This window comes from Leucoraja erinacea, chromosome 2 (genome assembly GCF_028641065.1).
Source record: "Leucoraja erinacea ecotype New England chromosome 2, Leri_hhj_1, whole genome shotgun sequence".
In the NCBI taxonomy this organism is placed as follows: Eukaryota; Metazoa; Chordata; class Chondrichthyes; order Rajiformes; family Rajidae; genus Leucoraja; species Leucoraja erinaceus.
In genome coordinates, this window is record NC_073378.1 from 47,018,206 (window position 1) to 47,044,135 (window position 25,930).

At 40.9% G+C, this 25,930-nt stretch overlaps 1 protein-coding gene across 1 annotated transcript in view; it reads left to right on the forward strand.

The window, feature by feature from the left end:
- LOC129709723 (tomoregulin-1-like) overlaps window positions 1-25,930 on the forward strand; it is a 232,574-nt gene that overhangs the window by 170,449 nt on the left and 36,195 nt on the right. Inside the window, exon 5 of the mRNA XM_055656260.1 lies at window positions 24,700-24,796. Coding sequence (XP_055512235.1) covers window positions 24,700-24,796 — 97 coding nt within the window. The remainder of the gene's footprint in view (window positions 1-24,699; window positions 24,797-25,930) is intronic.

Here is a 25,930-nt window from a genome sequence, read left to right on the forward strand (position 1 = left end):
CCTTGCATCTTATTTTGAACAAAAGGGTAATATATACAATTACAGTAATTCCAATCCTCAGTAAAACTGCTGCTTGAAATATTATAGGCAATACTTCTTCTGCTGTTTTGAATATTATGGCAATACATTTTCCACCCTTCATTTCCCTCAGTAAGTTCTTGACTATGTGATTTATCCAGTGTAAGTACAGCCAGCCTTTCTAGTATATCCTCTCTCTCAATTTTTATCCAATCACTATCTAAGCTATGTTGTTTTAATGCCACTCCACCAGCATCTTCTTCCTTGGTAAAAACCAAACAAACATATTTATTTGCCAAGAATCAAGAATGTTGAACTGTTATATGTGCCAGCAACACAACAATTACATGTTTTACTTGCTGTAGCTTTACAGGCCCAGTAATGCATTAAAACAGAAATCAATCAGTAATACATTAAATTAATAACCAGAAATACCAGATATTTAGACTATAATAGTGCAAAAAATGAAGTATGTAGTGCAACCAAAACACAGTCCACAGTAGATAATAGTTACTGGGGTAAGTTTGTGATTAGTGCAGTGCTGAAGAGCCTGATGTTTGATGGGGAAAAAAGCTGTTCTTGAACCTGGTGGCCGCGGTTCTCAGGCTCCTGTACCTTCTTCCCAATGGTAGTAGCGAGAAGAGAGCATGGCCAATGTGATGCTTGGCTTTGATGATTCTAGCTGTCACTGAGGCAGCACCTTTGATGGTAGGGAGGTCAGTACCCATGATGGACTGGGCAGTGTGGGCCAAGCATGGTCATGAGAGACAAGTGTAGATGGGTCATGTTGGTTGGTATGGGCAAGTTGGGTTGTAGGGCCTGTTTCCATACCATATAACTCTTATCTCCCTCTAGCCTTCGGGGATTCAGATTTCAATAACCTACCTTCCCCTCTAGATTTTGCATTTATGTTTATTCATTGCAAACCTATACTATACCTTTTATTTTCATCTAGTCACATATAAAACCAGTTGCATTCTTGCTCTAGAAAATCTTCTGCTTGATTTTAATAATTCTAAAAGACCACACAAGGTTAAAGATGTAAGGTTAAAGATGTAAGGCTTATAACAGAATTTGATGGCTCATATCATTACAGAATTGTTGAAAGGCATATCTCTGCCAGTCTTCTTATTGATGTGAACCTTTTAAAGTATTTAAAGTAGACAAAAATGCTGGAGAAACTCAGTGGGTGAGGCAGCATCTATGGAGAAAAGGAGTAGGTGACGTTTCAGGTCAAGACCCTTGTTCAGACTGTTGTCAGGGTGGGGGGTGGGGGGGGTGGGGAATAAAGGAAGAGGCGGAGACAGTAGGCTATGTAGGAGAGAGGGGGAGGGGAAGGAGGAGGGAGAAAGCAAAGACTACAATTAGAGAAGCCAATGTTCATACCGCAGGGGTGTAAACTACCCAAGCGAAATATGAGGTGTTGTTCCTCCAATTTGCACTGGGCCTCACTCTGGCAATGGAGGAGGACCAGCACAGAAACGTCAAATTCAGAATAGGAGGGGGAGTTGAAGTGCTGGGCATCCGGAAGATCAGGTTGGTTAGTACGGACTGAGCGGAGGAGTTGGGGGAAGCGGTCGCCGAGCCTACGCTTGGTCTCGCCGATGTAGAGAAGGTGACATCTGCAACGGTGAATGCAGTAGATGAGGTTGGAGGAGGTGCAGATGAACCTCTGCCTCACCTGGTAAGACTGTTTGGGTCCTTGGATGGAGTCGAAGGGGGAGGTAAAGCAACAAGGATAGCATTTCCAGCGGTTGCTGGGGAAAGCTCCAGGGGAGGGGGTGGTCTGGGTGGGAAGGGGAGAATTGACTAGGGACTCTTATAGTATTTAGTAGTTTAGTTAAAATGGCATTGCCCATCTGCACTGTTTTCAGGTGTTATTTCACAGGATGCTGTAACTTGCATTTTGCAACCTTAGGACATGTTTAATGCACTTGCGTAACTGGCTTGAATACCACTACCACTTGGATACCACTGTAAATCAAACTCAACATACATCTTTAATTAACCTACACTTTTACTTTTATTAGTGGAAATTGTTCACAAAAAAGAGTATTTGTTTGCCTTTCCTCCAGTTGCATTGTTCAAGCACCACATAATTCAAAGCAGTGGACAGGAAATCTGTTGAAAGGCCTCTTTGCTGCCAATACATTTGAAATGAACCTGGTTATGTTTTAGGGTTTTGATTAGTATCCTCCTGATAACAGAAACAAGATTCGAATGTATAGGAAGGAACTGCAAAAGCTGGTTTAAACCAAAGATAGACACTAAAAGCTGGAGTAACCCAACGGGACAGGCAGCATTTCTGGGAGAGAAGGAATGGGTGACATTTCGGGTCGAGACTGAAGAAAACATCACCCATTCCTTCTCTCCAGGGATGCTGCCCGTTCCGTTGAGTTACTCCAGCTTTTTGTGCCTAATTAGATTGGAATTATGTCCACAAAACTATATTCAGATATATAAACCAGAAATATGCATTGGAATAATCTGTAAGAATGAACATATTGTTACGGTTTGCTCAGAATGCAATAACGTGATATAAAATTGCAAATGACTCCAGTAATAATGTAATTAACATTTTAATATTGAAAATTGGCATTCAGTAAAATCATATGGAGTGATTTTCCTATGGAATGATCTGTAAACTCCATCTACATTACTGTACCATCATTTGAGCAGAAAAAAATGTTAACCATTAAAGCATCTCCACTAAAATAATAGAAGATGGTTTTCAGATGAATGCTTCAATCCTTCATAAACATACAACCCAAGGAAAATGTTCAGGTCATTATTGGAGGATTCATTGGAGGTAACTTCTTTTTGGTCTCTAAAGTTTTGATCTCCTAATCTGAGGAAGGACATTCTTGCCATAGAGGGAGTACAGAGAAGGTTCACCAGACTGATTCCTGGGATATCAGGACTTTCATATGAAGAAAGACTGGATAGACTAGACTTGTACTCGCTAGAATTTAGAAGATTGAGGGGGGATCTTATAGAATCTTAAGGGGTTGGACAGGCTAGATGCAGGAAGATTATTCCCGATGTTGGGGAAGTCCAGAACAAGGGGTCACAGTTTAAGGATAAAGGGGAAATCTTTTAGGACTGAGATGAGAAAAACGTTTTTTACACAAAGAGTGGTGAATCTTTGGAATTCTCTGCCACAGAATGTAGTTGAGGCCAGTTCATTGGCTATATTTAAGAGGGAGTTAGATGTGGCCCTTGTGGCTAAAGGGATCAGGGGGTATGGAGAGAAAGCAGGTACAGGATACTGAGTTGAATGATCAGCCATGATCATATTGAATGGCGGTGCAGGCTCGAAGGGCCGAATGGCCTACTCCTGCACCTATTTTCTATGTTTCTATGTTTCTATGATGATGAACCTGAAAGCATTCCAGCTGATTTCTGTAAAAGGGAACTGCAGTCATTTGCAATTTTATATCACGTTATTGCATTTAGAGTAATGAGAAGTTACTTGTTTTTTTCCTGACTGAAACTGCATTAGTTTTCTTATACTTCTGGATTTATAAACGTTTTGAAGTACAGACCAACGATGTGGAAATTTTCGAATCAGTTTCTTGAATCGGCTCATGATCCATCAGTATGGTGTTGTCAGACCAGACTAGATCAACTAGCTGCCAGTAGTAAATTCCATGATCTCCTTTTCATGTTTGACTTGATGCTCAGGTTCATATTCAGGGCTATCTTCCACTCTTAAGCAGACATTGTCTTCAGTTGATTTTTACCTTTTAACTTTTACGTCTTAAAGCCAAAGTCCTGCAGCTTACAGTAGTTCTTTCCTTTTTGATCTAATTGTTTCTTGTCGATTAGTTTTGGAACTACGGTCCACTGTAGTGTATGGAACAAGCTGCTAGAGGAGGTAGTTGAGGCAGGGACTATCCCAACATGTAAGAAACACTTAGAAGGGTACATGGATAGGACAGGTTTGGAGGTATGGACCAAACACAGGCTGGTAGGACTAGTGTAGCTGGGACATGTTGGCTGGTTTGGGCAAGTTGGGCCGACGGGCCCATTTTCATACTATCACTCTATGAGACTGTTGTTCACCTCTTTCCAGTGTGTGGATTTGCGAAGAGGGTCTGGAGTATGATGCAAGAGTGCATGTCACAGTTCACCCAGAACAACTTCCTTACAGATGAATCTCTGACTTTTGAACTGTTCCCATTCAGAGACAGACATCAACTGCTGTTAGAAGTTCATCAACAATGAAAGACACTCTTTGGTCTGTCCAACTAGTCTAGTTCCGTAGGGTCCTTCCGTTTCGAGGCATTGGGCAGAGTCCAGTGGGGACATTCATCAAACAAGGAAAGAGATATCACACCATGGGGCCACACGAGTGGCAAGGGTATTCTGTTTAAAGATAGTTGTGAACATTACTGAGTATGACACTATTGAATGTATAGACACTGAAAATGAGTTTTTCTAGTTATTTGCATTGTACAGTGCCCTGCATAATGTTTGGGACAAAGACCCATCATTTATTTATTTGGCTCTGCACTCCACAATTTGAGATTTGTAATAGAAAAAAAAAATCCACGTGGTTAAAGTGCACATTGTCAGACTTTAATAAATGCCATTTTTATATATTTTGGTTTCACCATGTAGAAATTACAGTAGTGTTTATACATAGTCCCCCCAGCTCAGGGCACCATAATGTTTGGGACGCAGCAATGTAATGTAAATGAAAGTAGTCATGTTCAGTATTTTGTTGCATATCCTTTGCATGCAATGACTGCTTGAAGTCTGCGATTCAAGGACATCACCAGTTGCTGGGTGTCTTCTCTGGTGATGCTCTGCCAGGCCTGTATTGCAGCCATCTTTAGCTTATGCTTGTTTTTTATGGCTACTCCCGTTCAGTTTTCTCTTCAGCATATAAAAGGCATGCTCAATTGGGTTCAGATCGGGTGATTGACTTGGCCACTCAAGAATTGCCCATTTTATTCGTTTTGAAAAACTCCTTTGTTGCTTTAGCAGTATGTTTGGGATCATTGGCTTGCTGTAGAATGAATGGCCAGCCAATGAGTTTTGAGGCGTTTGTTTGAACTTGAGCAGATAGGATGTGTCAATACACTTCAAAATTCATTATGCTACCACCATCAGCAGTTTTATCATCAATGAAGATAAGTGAGCCAGTACCTTCAGTAGCAATACATGCCCAGGCCATAACGCCCCCACCACCGTGTTTCACAGATGAGGTGGTATGCTTTGGATCTTGGGCAGTTCGTTCTTTTCTCTATACTTTGCTCTTGCCATCACTCTGATATGGTAATCTTCGTCTCATCTGTCCACAAGACCTTTTTCAAGAACTGTGGCTGCTCTTTTAAGTACTTCTTGACAAACTGTAACCTGGCCATCCTATTTTTGCGGCTAACTAGTGGTTTGTATCTTGTAGCTTAGCCTCTGTATTTCTGTTCATGAAGTCTTCTGCGGAGAGTGGTCATTGACAAATCCACACCTGACTTCTGAAGAGTGTTTCTGATTTGTCGGACAGGTGTTTGGGGATTTTTCGTTATTATAGAGAGAATTCTTCTTTCTTCAGCTTTGGAGGTCTTCCTTGATCTGCCAGTCCCTTTGCGATTAGTGAGCTTACCAATGCTCTCTTTCTTCTTAATGATGTTCCAAACAGTTGGTTTTGGTTAGCCTAAGGTTTAGCTGATGTCTTTAACAGTTTTATTCGTGTTTCTCAGTCTCATAATGGCTTTTTTGACTTTCATTGCACAACTTTGGTCTTCATGTTGATAAACAGCAATAACATTTCCAAAGGTGATGGAAAGACTGGAGGAGAGACTAGGTGCTGAGAGCTCTCTTATTTAAAGAGGCAATTAAACACACCTGAGCAATTACAAACACCTGTGAAGTCAAACATTATGGTGCCCTGAAGTGGGGGGACTATGTATAAACACAGCTGTTATTTCTAAATGGTGAAACTAAAATGTATAAAAATACCCTTTAATAAAATCTGACAATGTGCACTTGAACCACATGTGATTTTTTGTTTCTCTATTACAAATCTCAAATTGTGGAGTACAGAGAGAAATAAATAAATGATGGGTCTTTGTCCCTAACATTATGGCAGGCACTGCATATATTTTAAATTCCAAATAAAGTTCATTTTTGACATTTAAAAAGTGCAACCAGACAGATCCAGTAGGAGATTCACAACTCTATCCATTATTTCCCAAATGACACATTTACTGACACAACCATTCTATGACAACGTGATTAGTGATCATCATGCTATTCCTTAAATTTAAAATGTAACCCGAATTGAAGGGCAGCACGGTGATGCATGTACTATTTATTTTTAAGAGTGTGATTTTGAGATGTGCCTTTTTTAATTAAGAATTATTTAGATTTGGACCAAGGCTCTGAATCTCCAGAAAATCAAAATTATAAACTACAACAGCTGCTGCTTAAAATCGATTGATTTTTTTAATGTGTTTATTACATTGTGTGGTTTAACTTAATGGATGTTAGCTTTTGAACAACACAAACATGACATATTTAATTTGCAGTTAGGTGTAAGAAGAAGCATTAAATTAAATTCCATGTCAATGTGATTGCAATTATGAACAGCATTGTAATCTTAAAATAAATGCGAATCGTAATATGTTCTGCAGGGAAACAGCAATAACATTGTCTGTGTTTGGTCTATTCTCTTGTGACCAAACGCTGACTGGTTCAGATAATCCTAATTATGTGTTTTATTCAATCATTGGTGTTAGTGACCAACATTGGATAATGTTGCTGCGGTGCAGATGGAAAGGTTAAACCAATTATGATAAAATAAGCATTTCTCTATCTCAAAACCACAGAACACCACTCTGTGCATGTGTTAAGTTGGTCTGGTGTCATAGGCTGGAGATTCTAACATGTAGTGTGACGATTTTGTGAGCTTTACAATTGGATTTTATCATGTGTGGATAGTACACTGCCAGTGATTTGTTGGACTCCCGGACATCTGAAACATATATACACGTCTGAAGAAATGTATGACCTGAAACGTCACCTATCCATGTTCTCCAGAGATGCTGCATGACCTCCTGAGTTACTCCAGCATGTTGTGTCCTTTTGCACAAAGGCATGTTTTGATACCACTTACCTAAAATTCTTGAGCACGTGCGGTTTATGAAAAACACAGCTTCCTTGCGTGGAAGTAATTTTAATTGGAAGGTTGAGGGCAGTTGGCTAAAGATCGCATGACATTTCTAGCGAGTTTATGGGATTCATATCGATTCTTTAGTTTGTTTTCTAGGTGTTCACTGCCAGTCAGTGTCATCTTTTCTCCTTCATTTCTCTATCCACCCTCAATCATCTTTACCCTGTCTCCCAACCTCCACATCTACAGACCAACTTGTTCCTCTTATGACTCAGTGGGACAGGCAGCATCTCTGGAGAGATGGAATGGGTTCTGTTTCGGGTCGAGACCATTCTGAAGATGCTGTCTGTCCCGCTGTTACATTTTGCGTCAATCTTCAGTTTAAACCAGCATCTGCAGCTCCTTCCTACACAACTTATTTCTCTTGCCAGCTTGAGGCCAATAATGTGCATACATACAAACAAAGCTGGGCATGTAAGTAGCAGAGGAAAGGACATTTTTGCAAGGTCTGTTCCATTACACAGTTGACTTGTTTCCTGCACAGATGCTCTTTAATACACCTTATAAGCATCATGCATTTTCCATTGCCGTGTATTTGCTCAAAAATGAATACTCGGAGGCCATTGTTGTTCACAGTATAGTACAGTTAAACGAGTTGCAGGGCTTTGTGCCTTCCTTATTAAGAATGCTTTCAATATTTTGGGGATCCTACATATGATGTCGGTCTTGATTGAAGATTTCCTACTTATGGAATTCTATTTCATTTTGCCACTGTTGGGGAAGGGAGACAATCAGTTTAAAAAGACACTAACTGAAATCCTGTGATCTTTGAGGGGTTGCGAAGATTAACTTAATTTCAATATAATTTCAGTTTTTAGCCCGTGTCCCAGTAAATCCACAAAGCTTATAGTTTTTCAGTTCAATCCTTTTTTTACTGAAGGATGGACTTCAGCTTATTCTTAAGACTATAAGAGCATCCTCGGAACAAGGCATCACTGGCACAAATTGGTAGCAATTAGTCAAAAATCATCGTACAGCACCCAACTATATGTTGCAGTGAAGCTTTATCGTATGCTTTGATGTTTAATGGAAAATTATGTTGGCAGCATTCCCAAAACAGAGGTTTAAAAACTGACAGAATTTCTAGAGGTTGAATTACACTGTGAAATGCTGACACTAGAAGTAGTGGTATAAAAATCAATGCCATTATTTACTATGCCCTTAGTTATGAACACTGCAATATAAATAATATGACAGATCATGTAAAAGAAGCATATCAAATGTTGTCACATTGATGAACAATATACCACTATTTACTTCATCACCCACACTTATGGCATAATGTTTTATATTCAATCTCTCTCCAGTGCAATGTCAGCAGTTGAAATCACATAATGTGGTTTTTTTAAAGTAAATTGTGCATAAAAATTGCTTTTGACATCCCTTTAAGTATTTGCAACCGTCTTTCATTATTGTTGAACACACAGGTAAAATAGATCAGGCAAACCTGGTCATGAATCATCCCAGAAAGAATTCTTATTACCATTTGCACACATTCACAAGTGCAATGCTCATTGCTATCTTATTGAAATTGGATCTGAAATTTGCAACATATTACCTTCAAAGTAAAACCCTATAACCTTCAAGATAAAACAAGGAGCAAGTAGAATTAAATGCTCACTGGTGGAACATAGGTTGACTGCCCAGCATTATTTTTATTTGCTGATCCTTTCTTTGGGTGTAAAACAAAGGTCATCAGCAGTCATGAGCTTTTGATCCAGTTTTGGAAAGGAAATAAAGAGTACTGTGTAGCGGCCCCTGTTGGCGCACGCAGGTATCGAACCCGGCGTTCGGAAGCCGCGGTCACTGACTCGGGAGGGGCTGCTTGTTTTCTCGTGGATTTGCTTTCGCGCGCCAGTTCAGCGCTGACCACCGATGTGTCGAGAGAACCTGTGTACTGAAAAACAAACTTTCGAATAAAGATCCGTTTAAAAGTTCAATTGTCGTTCTTGAGACCGCCAAAACTGATAACATCATCAGCTGCGTGAAGGATAACAGGAAATAATGGTCTGATGCAATTTGGTCTGTCCTGTGTACCTATGCACTGAATGCTATGGCCTGTGGTTCAGATGATCCTGTTTCTTCAACAGCTCACGGCAACCACTCAAGGCACCAGCGAGCACATTTCCTAAATGCAATCTGAGGTGGGTTCCCAAGATGATGCACTGGTTCATGAAAAATTGCAGACGTGGCATCCAGATGTGTTGCATGGTGTTGAACACCACTCTGTACCCCAGGGCTGCTATGTGTGCTGGTGTATCAGAAGTGGAATGGAAATAGAACACTTCATGCAACATTGGTGCGACACGGTGGTGCAGCGGTGGAGTTGCTGTTTTTAAGAGTCAGAAACACGTGTTCGATCCTGACTATGGGTGCTGTCTCTACGGAGTTTGTACTTTCTCCCCATGACTTTCGTGGGTTTTCTCCGGGATCTCTGGTTTCCTCCAACACTCCAAAGCTGGCTAAATTTCTTGGTACAATTGTGAATTGTCCCTAGTGCGTGAAGGATAGTGTAAGTGTGCGGGGATCCTTGGTCGACACGGAGGCCCTGTTTCCATGCTGTGTCTCTAAACTAAACTAAAACTGTTTTAGTTTGGTATTGTTGTGTACCAAGGAACAGTGAAAAGCTTTTTGTTTGCAAATATACTGCAACATCTGATAGATTCTAGTTTTCCACTAGGGGCTAGTGGAGTGGAGGGATATGGGGAGAATGCAGGCAAGGGATATTGATACGGGATGATCAGCTATGATCACAATGAATGGCGGTGCTGTCTCAAAGGGCCGAATGGCCCCCTCCTGCACCTATTTTCTATGTATCCATATAATTTGAATTATCCAGTGCACAGAAATGTTGCTATTCAATCCAGTTTCTAGATATTTGTTTTAAAAACAATTGAAAATCTTACTCTGCTTGTAGAAAACTGAGAATAGAATGATTAATTAGGTGCTCCAGTAGATACATAGAGATTAACATGTGAGTCACTATCAATTGAAATGTATGAAAAACACATTGATTAAACAACTTTATCTAATTACTTTAACATTAAATCAATAAGTTATCTAATTTGATACTATTCATTAGACCAAATAAATGTGAAATGCCATTTACTCTAGTTTAAACTAACACCTTTAAATTTTCCATTTCACTTATTCAAGGCTAGCCTGCTAAATTTCTTAGAAATCTGCAGCAAAAATAAGTGTGCTATGCAGAGGTATAGTTATTTTTAACTAAAATTAATGTGAACCCAGTGGGCCCTGAAAACATTACTTACAGCTCATCAGATATAAACTGAACAGTCAGGCCTGTCACCAGTATTTCATACCAAGAGGCAACATTTTGGTAAACTGATCTACATGGCTGCTGTTCTTTCTATTAAATAATACTTACGAGAGTTTTGTTACTGATGCAAACAATTGCCGTCGCTGGATTCTGCAGGCAGGAATTCTAAAGAGAACTGGAAATTTCAGCTTGAGCGTATAGTAATTGAGATTACTTAGAAACATAGATGGACATAGAAACATAGAAAATAGGTGCAGGAGGAGGCAATTCGGCCCTTCGAGCCAGCACCGCCATTCATTGTGATCATGGCTGATCGTCCCCTATCAATAACCCGTGCCCGCCTTCTCCCCATATCCCTTGATTCCACTAGCCCTTAGAGCTGTATCTAACTCTCTCTTAAATCCATCCAGTGACTTGGCCTCCACTGCCCTCTGTGGCAGGGAATTCTATAAATTCACAGCTCTCTGGGTGAAAACGTTTTTTCTCACCTCAGTCTTAAATGACCTCCCCTTTATTCTAAGACTGTGGCCCCTGGTTCTGGACTCGCCCAACATTGGGAATATTTTTCCTGCATCTAGCTTGGCCAGTCCTTTTATAATTTTATATGTCTCTATAAGATTCCCCCTCATCCTTCTAAACTCCAGTGAATACAAGCCTAGTCTTTTCAATCTTTCCTCATCTGACAGTCCCGCCATCCCAGGGATCAATCTCGTGAACCTACGCTGCACTGCCTCAAGCACAAGTATGTCCTTCCTCAAATTAGGAGACCAAAACTATACACAATACTCCAGATGTGGTCTCACCAGAGCCCTATACAACTTACAATAGTCATAGAACTGTACAGCACAAAAAATTAGACTTTGACCTAGTCCTAATCCCATTTGCTTGCATTAGGTTTCTATTACTTATTCCTTCAATGTCTAACCAGACATTACCCACCGCATCCCCCAGAGACCCATCAGAGAAGACATGGAAGAACCTCCCACTATGACAGAGGTTCAAGATGCCATCAAGAGCCTTAAGAACAACAAGGCCACCAATCCAGGTGGGATCTCAGCTGAGATCTTAAAGGAAGGTGGACTGGAGCTCCTGTATGACATCCACACCCTACTCCTCCAGGTCTGGGAAAAATAACTTCCCTCAGAACTCAGGGAAGATCTAATAGTGACCATTTTCAAGAAGGGGGACAAGGCTGAATGTCGAAACTACAGGGGCACCTCGCTCATGTCAACAACAGGCAAAGTCCTTGCTCGTGTCCTCGCAAACCGACTTCTACCACTGTCCGCGGAGATACTCCCAGAATCGCAGTGTGGCTTCCGCCCATCAAGAGGTACAGCAGACATGACATGACATTCCTTTTCTTTCCAATTATCTATCCAAATATTTTTCAACGTTGTAAGTGTATTTGCCTCTATGGTCTCCTCTGACAGCTCATTCAATATGACCATCAGCCTCTGTGTTGAAAAACCTGTTCCTCAGAAGTCAGAATAATTAAGATTGATAGTGTGAGTAGAGGGGGGGAAAGAGAAGTAGTTAACAATTGAATAGGAAAGAACAAAAATGCGTACATTGCAGGAAGGGATCAGAGCAGTCATGAATTTAAAGATGGGGAATAGAAGCTTAGAATAGAGCTTCATACTGTCAATAGAAGGATTGTACCAACATTGAAATAACATGAGGAGAGTTAATGCCAACCTGAAATGGGGAGGCAGATTTTGTGTTCTGGCATGAGTGGAGGATGAGCACCATGTTATTTGCTATTAGAGAGAGGTGTGTAAGAATATCAATGGCACCAGAGCAACTGTCAATTTACAGGGTGTATTGTGAAGTGAGCTGAACTGTCAAACGGGACATCTAAATCCGAATCTGGTCTCCAAATCTGACCCTACTCGGGATTGTACCCTGGAAATCCACCTCTGATATTCTGCTTGCTGTACAGGATCCACGTATCCTGCTGGAGGTCCAGGATGGGATTGAATGTTGGGGATTGGGTGGTGAACACACTGAATCCCAGGGGAAATGCGACATTAGAAGCAGGCAAGGGTTGAACCAATTCCAGGTTAGTTCATGCTCTGTCTTTCATCTCAGCAGCATGATTGATCTCATCTGGGAACATATAAGCACGTTACCCTATTTTCTGAAAATTGTATTGTACTTCCACCCGAATTAGAGTACATATAAAGCATCTGGCCTCAGAATTTCTATGAAAAAATAGCGTTTGTTATGGCTCTATATTGAGCAGTGTAACTGAAGAGCCTGTCCCACTTGGGCGTCATTTGCGCATCATTTACGCGACAGGTCGGCAGTGACTGATGCGCGAAAATGTCTAACAGTATGTCAAGGATTTTCCCAGTGAAAATGTTTCAAACCTCGGCGCGCTTTACACCCGGGTGATCATGTGGTGTGACGCACAAATAACGTGCAAATGGCGCGGCAACGGCGTACGGGCGGCGCGCGGCGACGCATGGTTACGGATGTTGACGCACGGTGACGCATAATAAATTAGCATAGGCAATGTTCGTGCATCACCGTGCGTAACCATGCGTCACCACGCGCTCTATGTACGCCATCAGTACGTCATGGTACGCCATCAGTACGTCAGCGTGCGCAAGGGATACGTCACGCAGGATTTTAAACATTCCAAAATCCTGGGGCAATAGGGAAACACCGTGCGTTACCATGCATCACTGCATACGCCACAACGCGCCAACCAATTTTTAGGATGTTGCGTAAATGACGCGCAAATGACGCCCAAGTGGGACAGGCCCTTTAGATGCTACTTTTAAAGTAACTTGGGAAAGCAATGGGCTGACTAATCTGCTGAAAATGTGAATATGTCTGGTTTCTTTGTAAGATCAAAAATGTGTCAACTAATAGTGTACTACAGTTGACACACACACTGAAAATTAAGCAGAATGTATAAATGAACTACCAATTTTTTAAAACTCCAATATGTGCCCATTATCAGTTTTTCTTTTCTTCAGTAATGAAAGTAGGCTAAATATTCCTCAGATCTAATTGATTTACAGATTATAGCAACTTTGTGGTCCCTGAGTCCCAAGAAGGTATTCTTCCCTCAGAACACCACGGAACTGTACAGAATAGGTACAGACCTTTTAACCCCTCAATATCTGTGCTTAACACAATACCAAATCAAACCAATTTCCACTGCCTCCATGTGATCTATATCTCTCCATTCTCTATCTAAAAAAAGGCTCTAAAATGCCACAATCATACCTGCTTCCAGTGCTTTGGGCAGAGTGTTCAGGGCACCCATCAATCGCTGGGTAAAAAAACTTGCACTCTAAACTTTCCCCCTCTGACCTTTAAGTTATTCCATTCAGTTATTTTGCATTTCCAACCTGGAAAAAAAATTCAGATTGCCTTTCCTATCTATACCTCCTCTAATTTTAAAAACTTCTATTAGTCTCTCCCCTCATTTTCCAACACTCCAGAAAAAATTATCCAAATTTGTCCAACCTTACCCGCTGAACCACCCACACCATTCTGCATCCTCTCAGAGACTCCACATGCATTGTGTAATGGGTTTCCAAAAGTACACTCAATACTCCCACTGCAGCCTAAACAAAGTTTTATAAAGTTCCAGCATGACTTCCAGATTCTTAAACTCAATGCCCCATCTGATGAAGGCAAGAGTACTATACACCTTCTTTACCAATCTTTCTACTTGTTTTTCACATTCAGGAAGTTATGGACTTGGACCCCAATATCCCTCTCTACGACAATGTTGTTGAGGGCCTTGCAATTCATTATATATTTTCCCCTTGTATTTGAGCTTCCAAAGGCAACACCTCACACTTGCTCGAAATAAGTTCCGTTTGTCATTTCTCTGCCCATATCTGTAAGCAATCTATATGCTACATTATCTTTTGACAGCCTTTGACGGGTTTAGAGGGTATGGGCCATGTGGGGGCAACTTGGTCTGAAGAGGGGTCTCGACCCGAAACGTCACCCATTCCTTCTTTCCAGAGATGCTGCCTGTCCCGCTGAGTTATTCCAGCATTTTGTGTCTACCTTCCATTTAATCCAGCATCTGCAGTTCTTTCCTACACACCTGGGCATCTTGGTTGGTATGGACAGATTGGGCTGATAGGCCTGTTTCTGTGCTTGTGACTTAATGACTCTAAGTAGGGAAATGGGATTAATGGGAATGTTTTGACAGGTTACAAAGACGCAATGGCCTGAAAGGTCTCTTTCTTTGCCCTAAGGGAATACATGACAGCTCTCTGCAGAGCAACTTCATCAATCCAAGTCCCTTGCTCCATCCCTTTGGCGATGCAAGTATATTTTCTAGTCTGTCCCATCCAAGTGTCTCTCCTATTCACTGTTGAAATGTTTGTAGTTGGGGGAATTTAAACAATTTTCCTTCAGATGGAATAGCTGGTTAACTTGGTTATATACATATAGTGTTAATATAAAATTCCTTCTTTAATATAATTCAGCCCAAAGGCTGCTGGCATATTTATTTTCAGGTTACTATTAACTTACTCATCATCATATTACAAGAGTAAATCAAGTTTGATTTTTGCTCGGTCACGATTAAGGCACCATCAGCAACTTCTTACCTTGTCAACAATGTAATTAAAATATTCTTCTATCAAAATAACATAGCCAATAATGTAAGTTCGAAGCTTACATTTTCAACCATTTCAATAGGGGACATAATGTGTCCTTATAATGTGGCATGTTTAGGGTCCCAACACAGTGCATTTATATAGTACATTAGCAATATGTATGCCTATACTCATCCTAGTTCTTTTGTAGCAAGATGTTTCTGAGTAGAAACAAGGTTGTTCTCCAAGAGAAAAGTCATAGCATGCTTGCTAGTTCATGCTGCATTTTTGTCCATCGCTAATTGCCTTTGAAGGAGGTGCTGCCTTCTTGAATCACTGCAGTGGTTTCAGTTGAACTTCAGCAGAAAACAAAGTGCTGGAGGAACACAATGGATCAGAATGAAGATAGGTCCTGATGTGAAACATTGTCTGTCCATGTCCCTCTACAGATGCTGCCTGACACACTGTAAAGGCAGACTTTACTCGGAGCTGCTGTAGATTTGGAAGCAACAGCAGGAGAAGATTAGCAAGAGAAAACACTGATTGGCTCTAGCCCAAGTGGGAGGAGAGAAGTGAGTCAGAGGGGGGAAACAGTTGAAAACTGAGGAATTTGGTTTGTAAATTGGTAAATTAGGCAATTTATCAGTCAATATAAGCAAGACGGCTATTAGGGAGCGGCAGTGAGTGAGCGGCCTTGTGAGGGAAGTGCCCTGTGAGAATAGTGTGAGTCTTTGGCTCGAGAGTCTTCGGCTGAGGAGAGGAGGCTACGCAAAACACTGCAGAGGGAGAGACGAAAGAAGGAGATGTCAGGCAAGCTGATTCAGTGTGATGCTTGCAGTATGTGGGAGGTCAAGGACACTACTGGGCTGTTGAGCCAAAACCAAATAGTCCAAAGTCAGGCAATGCCATTGTAGTGGGAGACTCCATTGTGAGAGGTACGGACAGGGGTTTCTGCAGCAACAGATGGGATTCGAGGATGGTGTGCTGCCTTCCTGGTGCCAGGATCCAGGATGTCACGGACAGAGTGCAAAAAATCCTCAAGTGCGAAGGTGAACAGCCGGGAGTCATAGTGCATATCGGCACAAATGATGTCGGAAAGAAGGGGATGAATATTCTGCAGCGTGACCTTAGAGAGCTCAGAAAAATGCTGAAAAGTAGGGTTGTTATCTCCGATTTGCTTCCAGTTCCTCGTGCTGGTGAGAGCAGGAACAGGGAGATACGGGACCTGAATGTGGGGCAGGGATTTAGATTCCTAGATCACTGGGATCTGTTTTGGAGTAAGGGGGAACTGTACAAAAAGGACGGATTGCATCTTAACAGGTGTGGGACCAGCATTCTGGCAGGCAGGTTTGCTACTGCTACACGGGTGGTTTTAAACTGAATAAGGGGGGTGGGGTGTCAAATGGGATAGTTGAGGATGGAGTTAAAGGGAAAGGGTTTCTTAAATGTGTGAGCGGAGAGACAGAGGGGTGTAAAATGAGGGTAGAAGCAATAGGTAGCAAGGTGAAAAGTAAAAGTGGCAGGCAGACAAATCCAGGGCAAAAATCAAAAAGGGCCACTTTTCAACATAATTGTATAAGGGGTAAGAGTGTTGTAAAAACAAACCTGAAGGCTTTGTGTCTCAATGCAAGGAGCATTCGTAATAAAGTGGATGAGTTGAATGTGCAGATAGCTATTAATGACTATGATATAGTTGGGATCACGGAGACATGGCTCCAGGGTGACCAAGGCTGGGAGGTGAACATCCAGGGATATTCAATATTCAGGAGGGATAGACAGAAAGGGAAAGGAGGTGGGGTAGCGTTGCTGGTTAGAGAGCAGATTAACGCAATAGAAAGGAAGGACATTAGCTTGGAGGATGTGGAATCGATATGGGTAGAGCTGCAAAACACTAAGGGGCAGAAAACGCTAGTGGGAGTGTGTACAGGCCACCTAACAGTAGTAGCGGAGTTGGGGATGGCATCAAACAGGAAATTAGAAATGCGTGCAACAAAGGTAAAACAGTTATAATGGGTGACCTCAATCTACATATAGATTGGGTGAATCAAATTGGCAAGGGTGCTGAGGAAGAGGATTTCTTGGAATGTATGCGGGATAGTTTTCTAAACCAACATGTAGAGGAACCAACGAGAGAGCAGGCTATTCTAGATTGGGTATTGAGTAATGAGGAAGGGTTAGTTAGCAGTCTTGTTGTACGTGGCCCCTTGGGCAAGAGTGACCATAATATGGTTGAGTTCTTCATTAGGATGGAGAGTGACATTGTTAATTCAGAAACAAGGGTCCTGAACTTAAAGTGGCTTTGAGGGTAACTTAAAGAAAGATAGAGGTAACTTAATGGATTGAGTGTATGAGACGTGAATTGGCCAAAGACTGGCAATTGATTCTTAATGGGTTGACGGTGGATATGCAATGGAAAGCATTTAAAAGACTGCGTGGATGAACTACAACAATTGTTCATCTCAGTTTGGCAAAAAAATAAATCAGGGAAGGTAGTGCATCCGTGGATAACAAGGGAAATCAGGGATAGTATCAAAACAAAAGATGAAGCGTACAAATTAGCCAGAAAAAGCAGCCTACCAGAGGACTGGGAGAAATTCAGATTCCAGCAGAGGAGGACAAATGGCTTAATTAGGAAAGGGAAAATAGATTATGAAAGAAAACTGGCAGGGAACATAAAAACTGACTGCAAAAGCTTATATAGGTATGTGAAGAGAAAAAGATTAGTTAAAACAAATGTAGGTCCCTTGCAGTCAGAAACAGGTGAATTGATCATGGGGAACAAGGACATGGCAGACCAATTGAATAACTACTTTGGTTCTGTCTTCACTAAGGAAGACATAAATAATCTGCCAGAAATAGCTGGGGACCGGGGGTCAAATGAGATGGAGGAACTGAGTGAAATCCAGGTTAGCCGGGAAGTGGTGTTAGATAAATTGAATGGATTAAAGGCCGATATATCCCCAGGGCCAGATAGGCTGCATCCCAGAGTACTTAAGGAAGTAGCCCCAGAAATAGTGGATGCATTAGTGATAATTTTTCAAAACTCTTTAGATTCTGGAGTAGTTCCTGAGCATTGGAGGATAGCTAATGTAACCCCACTTTTTAAAAAGGGAGGGAGAGAGAAAATGGGGAATTACAGACCAGTTAGTCTAACGTCGGTAGTGGGGAAACTGCTAGAATCAGTTATTAAAGATGGGATAGCAGCACATTTGGAAAGTGGTGAAATCATTGGACAAAGTCATCATGGATATATGAAAGGTAAATCATGTCTGATGAATCTTATAGAATTTTTCGAGGATGTAACTAGTAGAGTGGATAAGGGAGAACCAGTGGATGGGTTATATCTGGACTTTCAGAAGGCTTTCGACAAGGTCCCACATAAGAGATTAGTATACAAACTTAAAGCACACGGTATTGGGGGTTCAGTATTGATGTGGATAGAGAACTGGCTGGCAGACAGGAAGCATAGAGTAGGAGTAAACGGGTCCTTTTCACAATGGCAGGCAGTGACTAGTGGGGTACCGCAAGGCTCAGTGCTAGGACCCCAGCTATTTACGATATATATTAATGATTTGGACGAGGGAATTGAATGCAACATCTCCAAATTTGCAGATGACACTAAGCTGGGGGGCAGTGTTAGCTGTGTGGAGGATGCTAGGAGGCTGCAAGGTGACTTGGATAGGCTGGGTGAGTGGGAAAATGCATGACAGATGCAGTATAATGTGGATAAATGTGAGGTTATCCACTTTGGTGGCAAAAACAGGAAAGTAGACTATTATCTGAATGGTGGCCGATTAGGAAAGGGGGAGATGCAACGAGACCTGGGTGGCATGGTACACCAGTCATTAAAAGTAGGCATGCAGGTGCAGCAGGCAGTGAAGAAGGCGAATAGTATGTTAGCATTCATAGCAAAAGGATTTGAGTATAGGAGCAGGGAGGTTCTACTGCAGTTGTACATGGTCTTGGTGAGACCACACCTGGAGAATTGCGTACAGTTTTGATCTCCTAATCTGAGGAAGGACATTCTTGCCATAGAGGGAGTACAGAGAAGGTTCACCAGACTGATTCCTGGGATGTCAGGACTTTCATACGAAGAAAGACTGGATAGACTCGGTTTGTACTCGCTAGAATTTAGAAGATTGAGGGGGGATCTTATAGAAACTTACATAATTCTTTAGGGGTTGGACAGGCTAGATGCAGGAAGATTGTTCCCGATGTTGGGGAAGTCCAGAACAAAGGATCACAGTTTAAGGATAAGGGGGAAATCTTTTAGGACCGAGATGAGGAAAACATTTTTCACACGGAGAGTGGTGAATCTGTGGAATTCTCTGCCACAGAAGGTAGTTGAGGCCAGTTCATTGGCTATATTTACAAGGGAGTTAGATGTGGCCCTTATGGCTAAAGGGATCAGGGGGTATGGAGAGAAGGCAGGTACGGGATATTGAGTTGGATGATCAGCCATGATCATATTGAATGGCGGTGCAGGCTCGAAGGGCCGAATGACCTACTCCTGCACCTATTTTCTATGTTTCTATGTCTTTGTTATTCACACACGATTCCAGCATCTGTAGTCTCTTGTGCCTCCAGTTGAAATCATTTTGTCTTGAAGTTCTTGACAATTTTTGGCACTGTAATTATCCTGGCAAATGAAGAGCATATGATCATACACCTGACTTTTGACTTGCTGATGGTGGAACGGGCTTGGGGTATTGGGATGTGAGTCAGTAACCTCAGGACACCCAGCTTCTGAACTTCTCTTGGTGCCGTAGTGCATATGTGGTTAGTGGAGAACCTCAGGCAAGTGATGATGGAGGACTCAACAAAGGTAATGCCTTTCAGATTCAAAGAGAAGGGATTAGAATCTCTCTTGCTGGAGATGGTCTTTGCCTGACCCTTATGGTGCAAATGATACTTGGTGCTTATAAATCACTGATTGAATGCTGTCGATATTTTGGTGCATGGAGTGCTCATTTGTGGAGGAGTTAAAGCCCTGTCCCACGGTACGAGTTCATTCCACGAGCTCTCCCGAGTTTGCCCTGATTCAAACTCGGAGATTTACGGTAATAGCCACTCGTCGGTACTCGGGGCTCTCGTGGACATTTTTAAACGTTGAAAAATCTTCACGAGTCTTCCCGTGCTTACCTGCCGTTAGCGAGTCTTCCCGAGTACCTGCCGTTTGCGTTACGAGCCATTAAGTGACGTACCCAAGCTCCGACGTACCCGCTACATTTATTCTCCGTGCTCACCACGAGTTTGATTTTTTTTTAACTCGGGAGAGCTCTTGGAATGAAATCGTACCATGGGACAGGGCATTAACAAATGGCTATTTTGCATTCATCAATGCACAGCCCATATCTATTCTCATGATGGAAGAAAGGTAATTGTTGAAGCAGCTGAAGATGTTTGCAGCTAGGGTTCTGCCCCTGCGGTATTGTTTCAGGCCTGGGATGATTCTGTCAATCACAACCAACTTCCTCTGTGCAAGATCTGACTTCAAGTGTTTTTCAGTTGATGCCAGTTGACTTCATGCCACGCTTGATCAAGTGCCGCCTTGATCTCAAGGTAACCAATCTCACCTCACCTCTAGAATTCAGGTCTTAGTTTTGGTGGTCTTGGCTGAAACTGAAACTGAGTGTTGTTGAGTAGGTTATCTGTGAGTTAGTGGCAATGAATGGCACTGCCAATGACAGCTTCCATCATTTTTTTGATGATTTGAACTAGGTATGTGGATAGAATCATAGACTCATAGTTATACAGCGTGGAAATAAGCCCTTTGGCCCAACTTGCCCACACCCGCCAACATGTCTCAGCTACACCAGTCCCACCTGCCCGTGTTTGGTCCTATCCCGCCAAACCTGTCCTATCCATGTACCTGTCTAATTGTTTCTTAAACTTTGAGATAGTCCCAGCCTCAGCTACCTCCTTTGGCAGCTTGTTCCATACACCCACCACCCTTTGTGTAAAAAAATGACCCCTTAAATTCCTATTAATTCTTTTCCCATTCACCTTAAACCTATGTCCTCTGGATATAGATATTGTCGAGGCCAATAATCTTATTTAACTACCAATTCTGGTGGTAATATTTTCGTCAGCCTTGTATGTCTTATTTTTATAAAGTCTTTTTATAAAGCATCTTAAGAATTGCTTTTTAACATTCTGTATGTCTTGCGACTGCTGTATTTCTTGTAACAAATAAATTTGTCAAACTTAAGTTTTCCTATTCAGTATAATTGCACTTTAACCTTATGTACTGCATTTTCTGCTTGGTAAATAGTGATTTCCGTACATAGCATTAACCTTTTGTTAGGCTTGCGTTAGGCCGATTAGTCCAAAAATATGTAGTTTATCCCTTCTGGAACATTTGAATTTGTATAACTGTCACTGAAAATACTATTTCAATCCATCTCACTGACATGGAGTTCAAATGCAGTATATAAAATTCACTACCTGTATCCCTCACATGATTTTCTTGCCAAAGGTCAATCCAACTCCTCCACAAAATTACCTCCCTGGGGAGTCCAAACATACACTGCTCCATTGTGTTGAATTGTAACCATACAATCATTAAAAAAATAATGACAATGCTTATTGTGCAGTTCATATGGATTTCTATTCTGTTTCACTATCACTAATTTTACACTATTGCACAGTGAAGATCTTAATTATGGACAATTTGCCACTTGACGTCCTTCTGAACTGTGATATGAGGGACCTACACAACAAGAATTGAAGGAATAAGGGCAAGGAATGCAAACATAACACAGAAATTAATTTAGTGGGTTATCATTGCTGATTAATAATATCAATTTTGAACATTTAGAAAAGTTACTTTCTGTCCTTGTGCTTTCAAACATTTTCAAGTGATTGAAATATTGTACAACACTAGGAAAGTAAGACTTTTGTGGTATTGCATATATTTTACACTTCGTGCAGGTTTTTAGTTCTCTAACTGGGTTACTGCACTGACCTTCACACTTCAGTTTTAAACGGATTGTAATTATAATAATTTATTATTGAGGTTTTATTATATAGGGAGTCATATTTTATCACAATTTATCCTCTTGTGTTTTAGCAATTACAGTTCATTTTAATTGCATTTAATTGCATCAGTTTAACAGCTCTTTTGCTTGCTCATATAATCAGTCAGTTAATAACATGTCACCATCTGGAAGTTTATTAAACATATGCATATATGATTTGTGTCATACAGCATATTTATGTTGAGTTCGTTATGCAATGCCTGCTGTGTGTCATCAATCATCACAGTTGACTATATATCATCACAATACTGTCTTGTATCATTGACTATCGTATACTCTGTGACACTGTATAATTACCCTCAAGCAGAGTATCTGCAGCTGATTGCCTATTTGTATAAAGTTAGGAGCAGATCTTTGATAATCATATGTTTAGTATCAGTTATGTACCCTATCTTTCAACCCTATTCCCAGCCACAGGATTTAATTACTCAATGCCAGAATCTGTTCCACTTTAAGTTCATCCCTTTCCCTGGAGACCAGCTACCTTGCCTGGTCTTCAATTTACTTTGTCAGCTTTTGCATTGCTAAAAAATGATTTCTTAATTTTTTTTAAATGTTATTAATTTTATTCTGATGTGTCCAAGGACAGGTTTATTTGACAGATTTTTTTACCTACATTTTTTTTTTAGCTTGCCTCCACCCCACAACACACTTTAAAAAAAAATTGAGAGAGTACAGAGGAGATTTACTAGAATGTTGCCTGGGTTTCAGCAACTAAGTTACAGAGAAAGGTTGAACAAGTTAGGGCTTTATTCTTTAGCGCGCAGAAGGTTAAGGGGGGACTTGATAGAGGTTTTTAAAATGATGAGAGGGATAGACAGAGTTGGCTTGGAAAAGCTTTTCCCACTGAGAGTAGGGAAGATTCAAACAAGGGGACATGACTTGAGAATTAAGGGACTGAAGTTTAGGGGTAACATGAGGGGGAACTTCTTTACTCAGAGAGTGGTAGCTGTGTGGAATGAGCTTCCAGTGAAGGTGGTGGAGGCAGGTTCGTTTTTATCATTTAAAAATAAATTGGATAGTTATATGGATGGGAAGGGAATGAAGGGTTATGGTCTGAGCGCAGGTATATGGGACTAGGGGAGATTATGTGTTCAGCACGGACTAGAAGGGTCGAGATGGCCTGTTTCCGTGCTGTAATTGTTTTATGGTTACATGGTTATAAGGGCCTGTCCCACTTTCCTGAGTTACTCACAAATTCTCCCGAGTTTGCCCCTTGATTCAAACTCGGAGATGCCAGCTGTAGGTACTCGGGGCTATTTTTTTTGTTACTTGTGGCCATTTTTCAACATTCTGAAAAAACGTCCCGACTTACCTGATGCCCCGAGTAACTACAGCTGGCATTACGAGCTGCTACGAAATATCTACGGCCTCCTATGGACTCGCTACCGACTCCTACGGGCATTCTCTGAGTTTGAATCAAGGGGAAAGCTCGGGAGAATTTGTGAGTAACTAGGGGAAGTGGGACAGGCCCTTGTCTGACACATGCAAATGAAGACATGCAAGTACTATTGCAGGTTGTTACAGTAGTTTGGGACGTGCATTACACCTGTGGTAAATAGCTTTCCTATGTGGAGAGAATGTTGGTAAAACTTGTAAAACCACACATGCTGGAAACACTCAGCAGATCATGCCACATTCATTCAAATTGAAGGTTCTTTGTATGAAATTACAGTATAGTTGCTCTGATCAATATTAAAATGTAGTAAATGTTTTGATTACATCAATTTTTGCTCAAGGACTTCTGTTAAATTGCTTTTAGATTATTTCTAAATTCCTTCCATAGATTGCAGATGTCTAGCATGCTGGCCACTATACCAGCCATGTCACTATGCAACCTTCATGTGTAGTTTGCTCTATTAAAGATCTCTGGAGCACAACTTGTGTGCATTCTTACTCTCCAAACAGCTCCTCTGTTCATTTCCCTCCTTTGGCTGTTAGCCTCTGATAGCCATGCATAATGAAACACAATTTAACAATAGGACATGTAGAGAGAAATTAGCATAAAACAACGTCCTGGAGGAACTTCATGGGTCAGACAGCGTCTCTGAAGGGAATGGACAGATGTTGTTTCAGGTCAGGACCCTTCTGCAGTTTTTAAATGTCAGCTGACCATTCCCAACATAGATGCTGCCTGACCGGCTGTTTCTACAGCGCTTTGTTATTTGCTCAAGATTCCAGCAATGGGGAGATATTGCTTTGGTTCACTAAAATTGGGTTAAAATGTGAGGATTTGTGCAGATTCTTCTTAAGGAGAGAGGAGCGGTCAAATGATGGGTAGATACAGGAGGGAATGCCAGAATTTAGGACTGATGTAGTTAAAGTCAGAGACAAGGTAGTGGAAAGATTAAATGATTAGTGGCTGATCTGGGGCCAAGGAATGCCTAATATCACAACAATAGATATCACCAAAAGAATGGAGAAGAATCATATTGACAAGTGTAGTTAATAGACCGTGCATCCCTTTCAGAATGTGAATATAAAACAGACATTTCCTTTAATTTTGCAGCAAATTATATAAAGTATCATTTGCTTCTATGTTGCCTATTCACATAATCTAAAAAAAAATCAAATGTAATCAAAAATGAAAATGTGATTATTTCTGTACAGAATACGAAGGCTCAGGAACAGAAAGACGCCAAAAACACGTGAGATGTGGAAAATGCAAGTATGGTGCAGAATGTGATGAAGATGCCGAGGATGTCTGGTAATATATCTTTCAAAAGCTACAGCAGAAGCAGCATGTATAGATTGAAATAAGGACACACTTTCATTTTGCTCAAAGCAGATGTGGTACATCTACAACAAAACAATGAATTATCTTGTATTGACTGAAAAATCCCATGTAAACGTGAGTACTAGGTGGATAATTGGCATTATTTCAGATAATGGTTTCACATTCTATTGATTAAAAGTAGGAAAACAAACATCAGTCACTAGTGCTAAATGCCAATGAAAATATTTGCTGCCAGTTGTACTCAATGTCCTCGGCGTCAGGAGATCCAAGTGTGGGGGGTGAGCTGTGTACAACTGACAGCCATTATGCCTATTGTAAGATTAACTAGCATCTGAAAATAATGCCAGTTATCCACCTAGAACTCTCCTTTACAAGGATTTATTTAGACAAATTCCTATCCCAAAAAGCTAAATTAATGCAGATGAAGAATAAAATAAAATAAAATGAAAATAACATGTGATGGATACATAGATGGAATATGAAAACAAATGCAAGGAAGAATCATGGAAAAAATAAATTTAAATAAAAATGTTGCATTTGAACTAATCAAATTACTCAGCTCTTATTAGTCTGTGCCCTATTTATTAATATTACACCTCATACAATCAGCCATACGATTTTCCTATATTTTCTGTGACTCATTGTTCTGTTAAGTTTCTAGGTCGAAAACAATACTTTACATGCTGTACAGAGTATTAGGAATTTAGATATGGTGAACTTAATCTTTCTGAATCTATTCCACAGTAGTGCAGTTAAAACAATGTTGAATAATTAAGTCATATCCCACTAAAACCAGGAGTCACATATTTTGGCACAGTAATTCCATTGAAGCATGGTCTGATCATATAGGATAAAGATACCCCCTTGGAGCATACCTTCTCGTAGAGGTATTATTTGTTAATGTAGGTTGATTTTCTTTAACAGCTTCTGAAGTAAGCACACAGGGAACAATAACATGAATATCAATTTGACTTTGTGAAAGTATAAATTGCTCCACTTTCTCGGAAGATGTTAACTTTTCACATTGATGAACAGTATCTTTTTGATCAGCTTTTTACATAGGAAACATAGAAACATAAAAAATAGGTGCAGGAGTAGGCCATT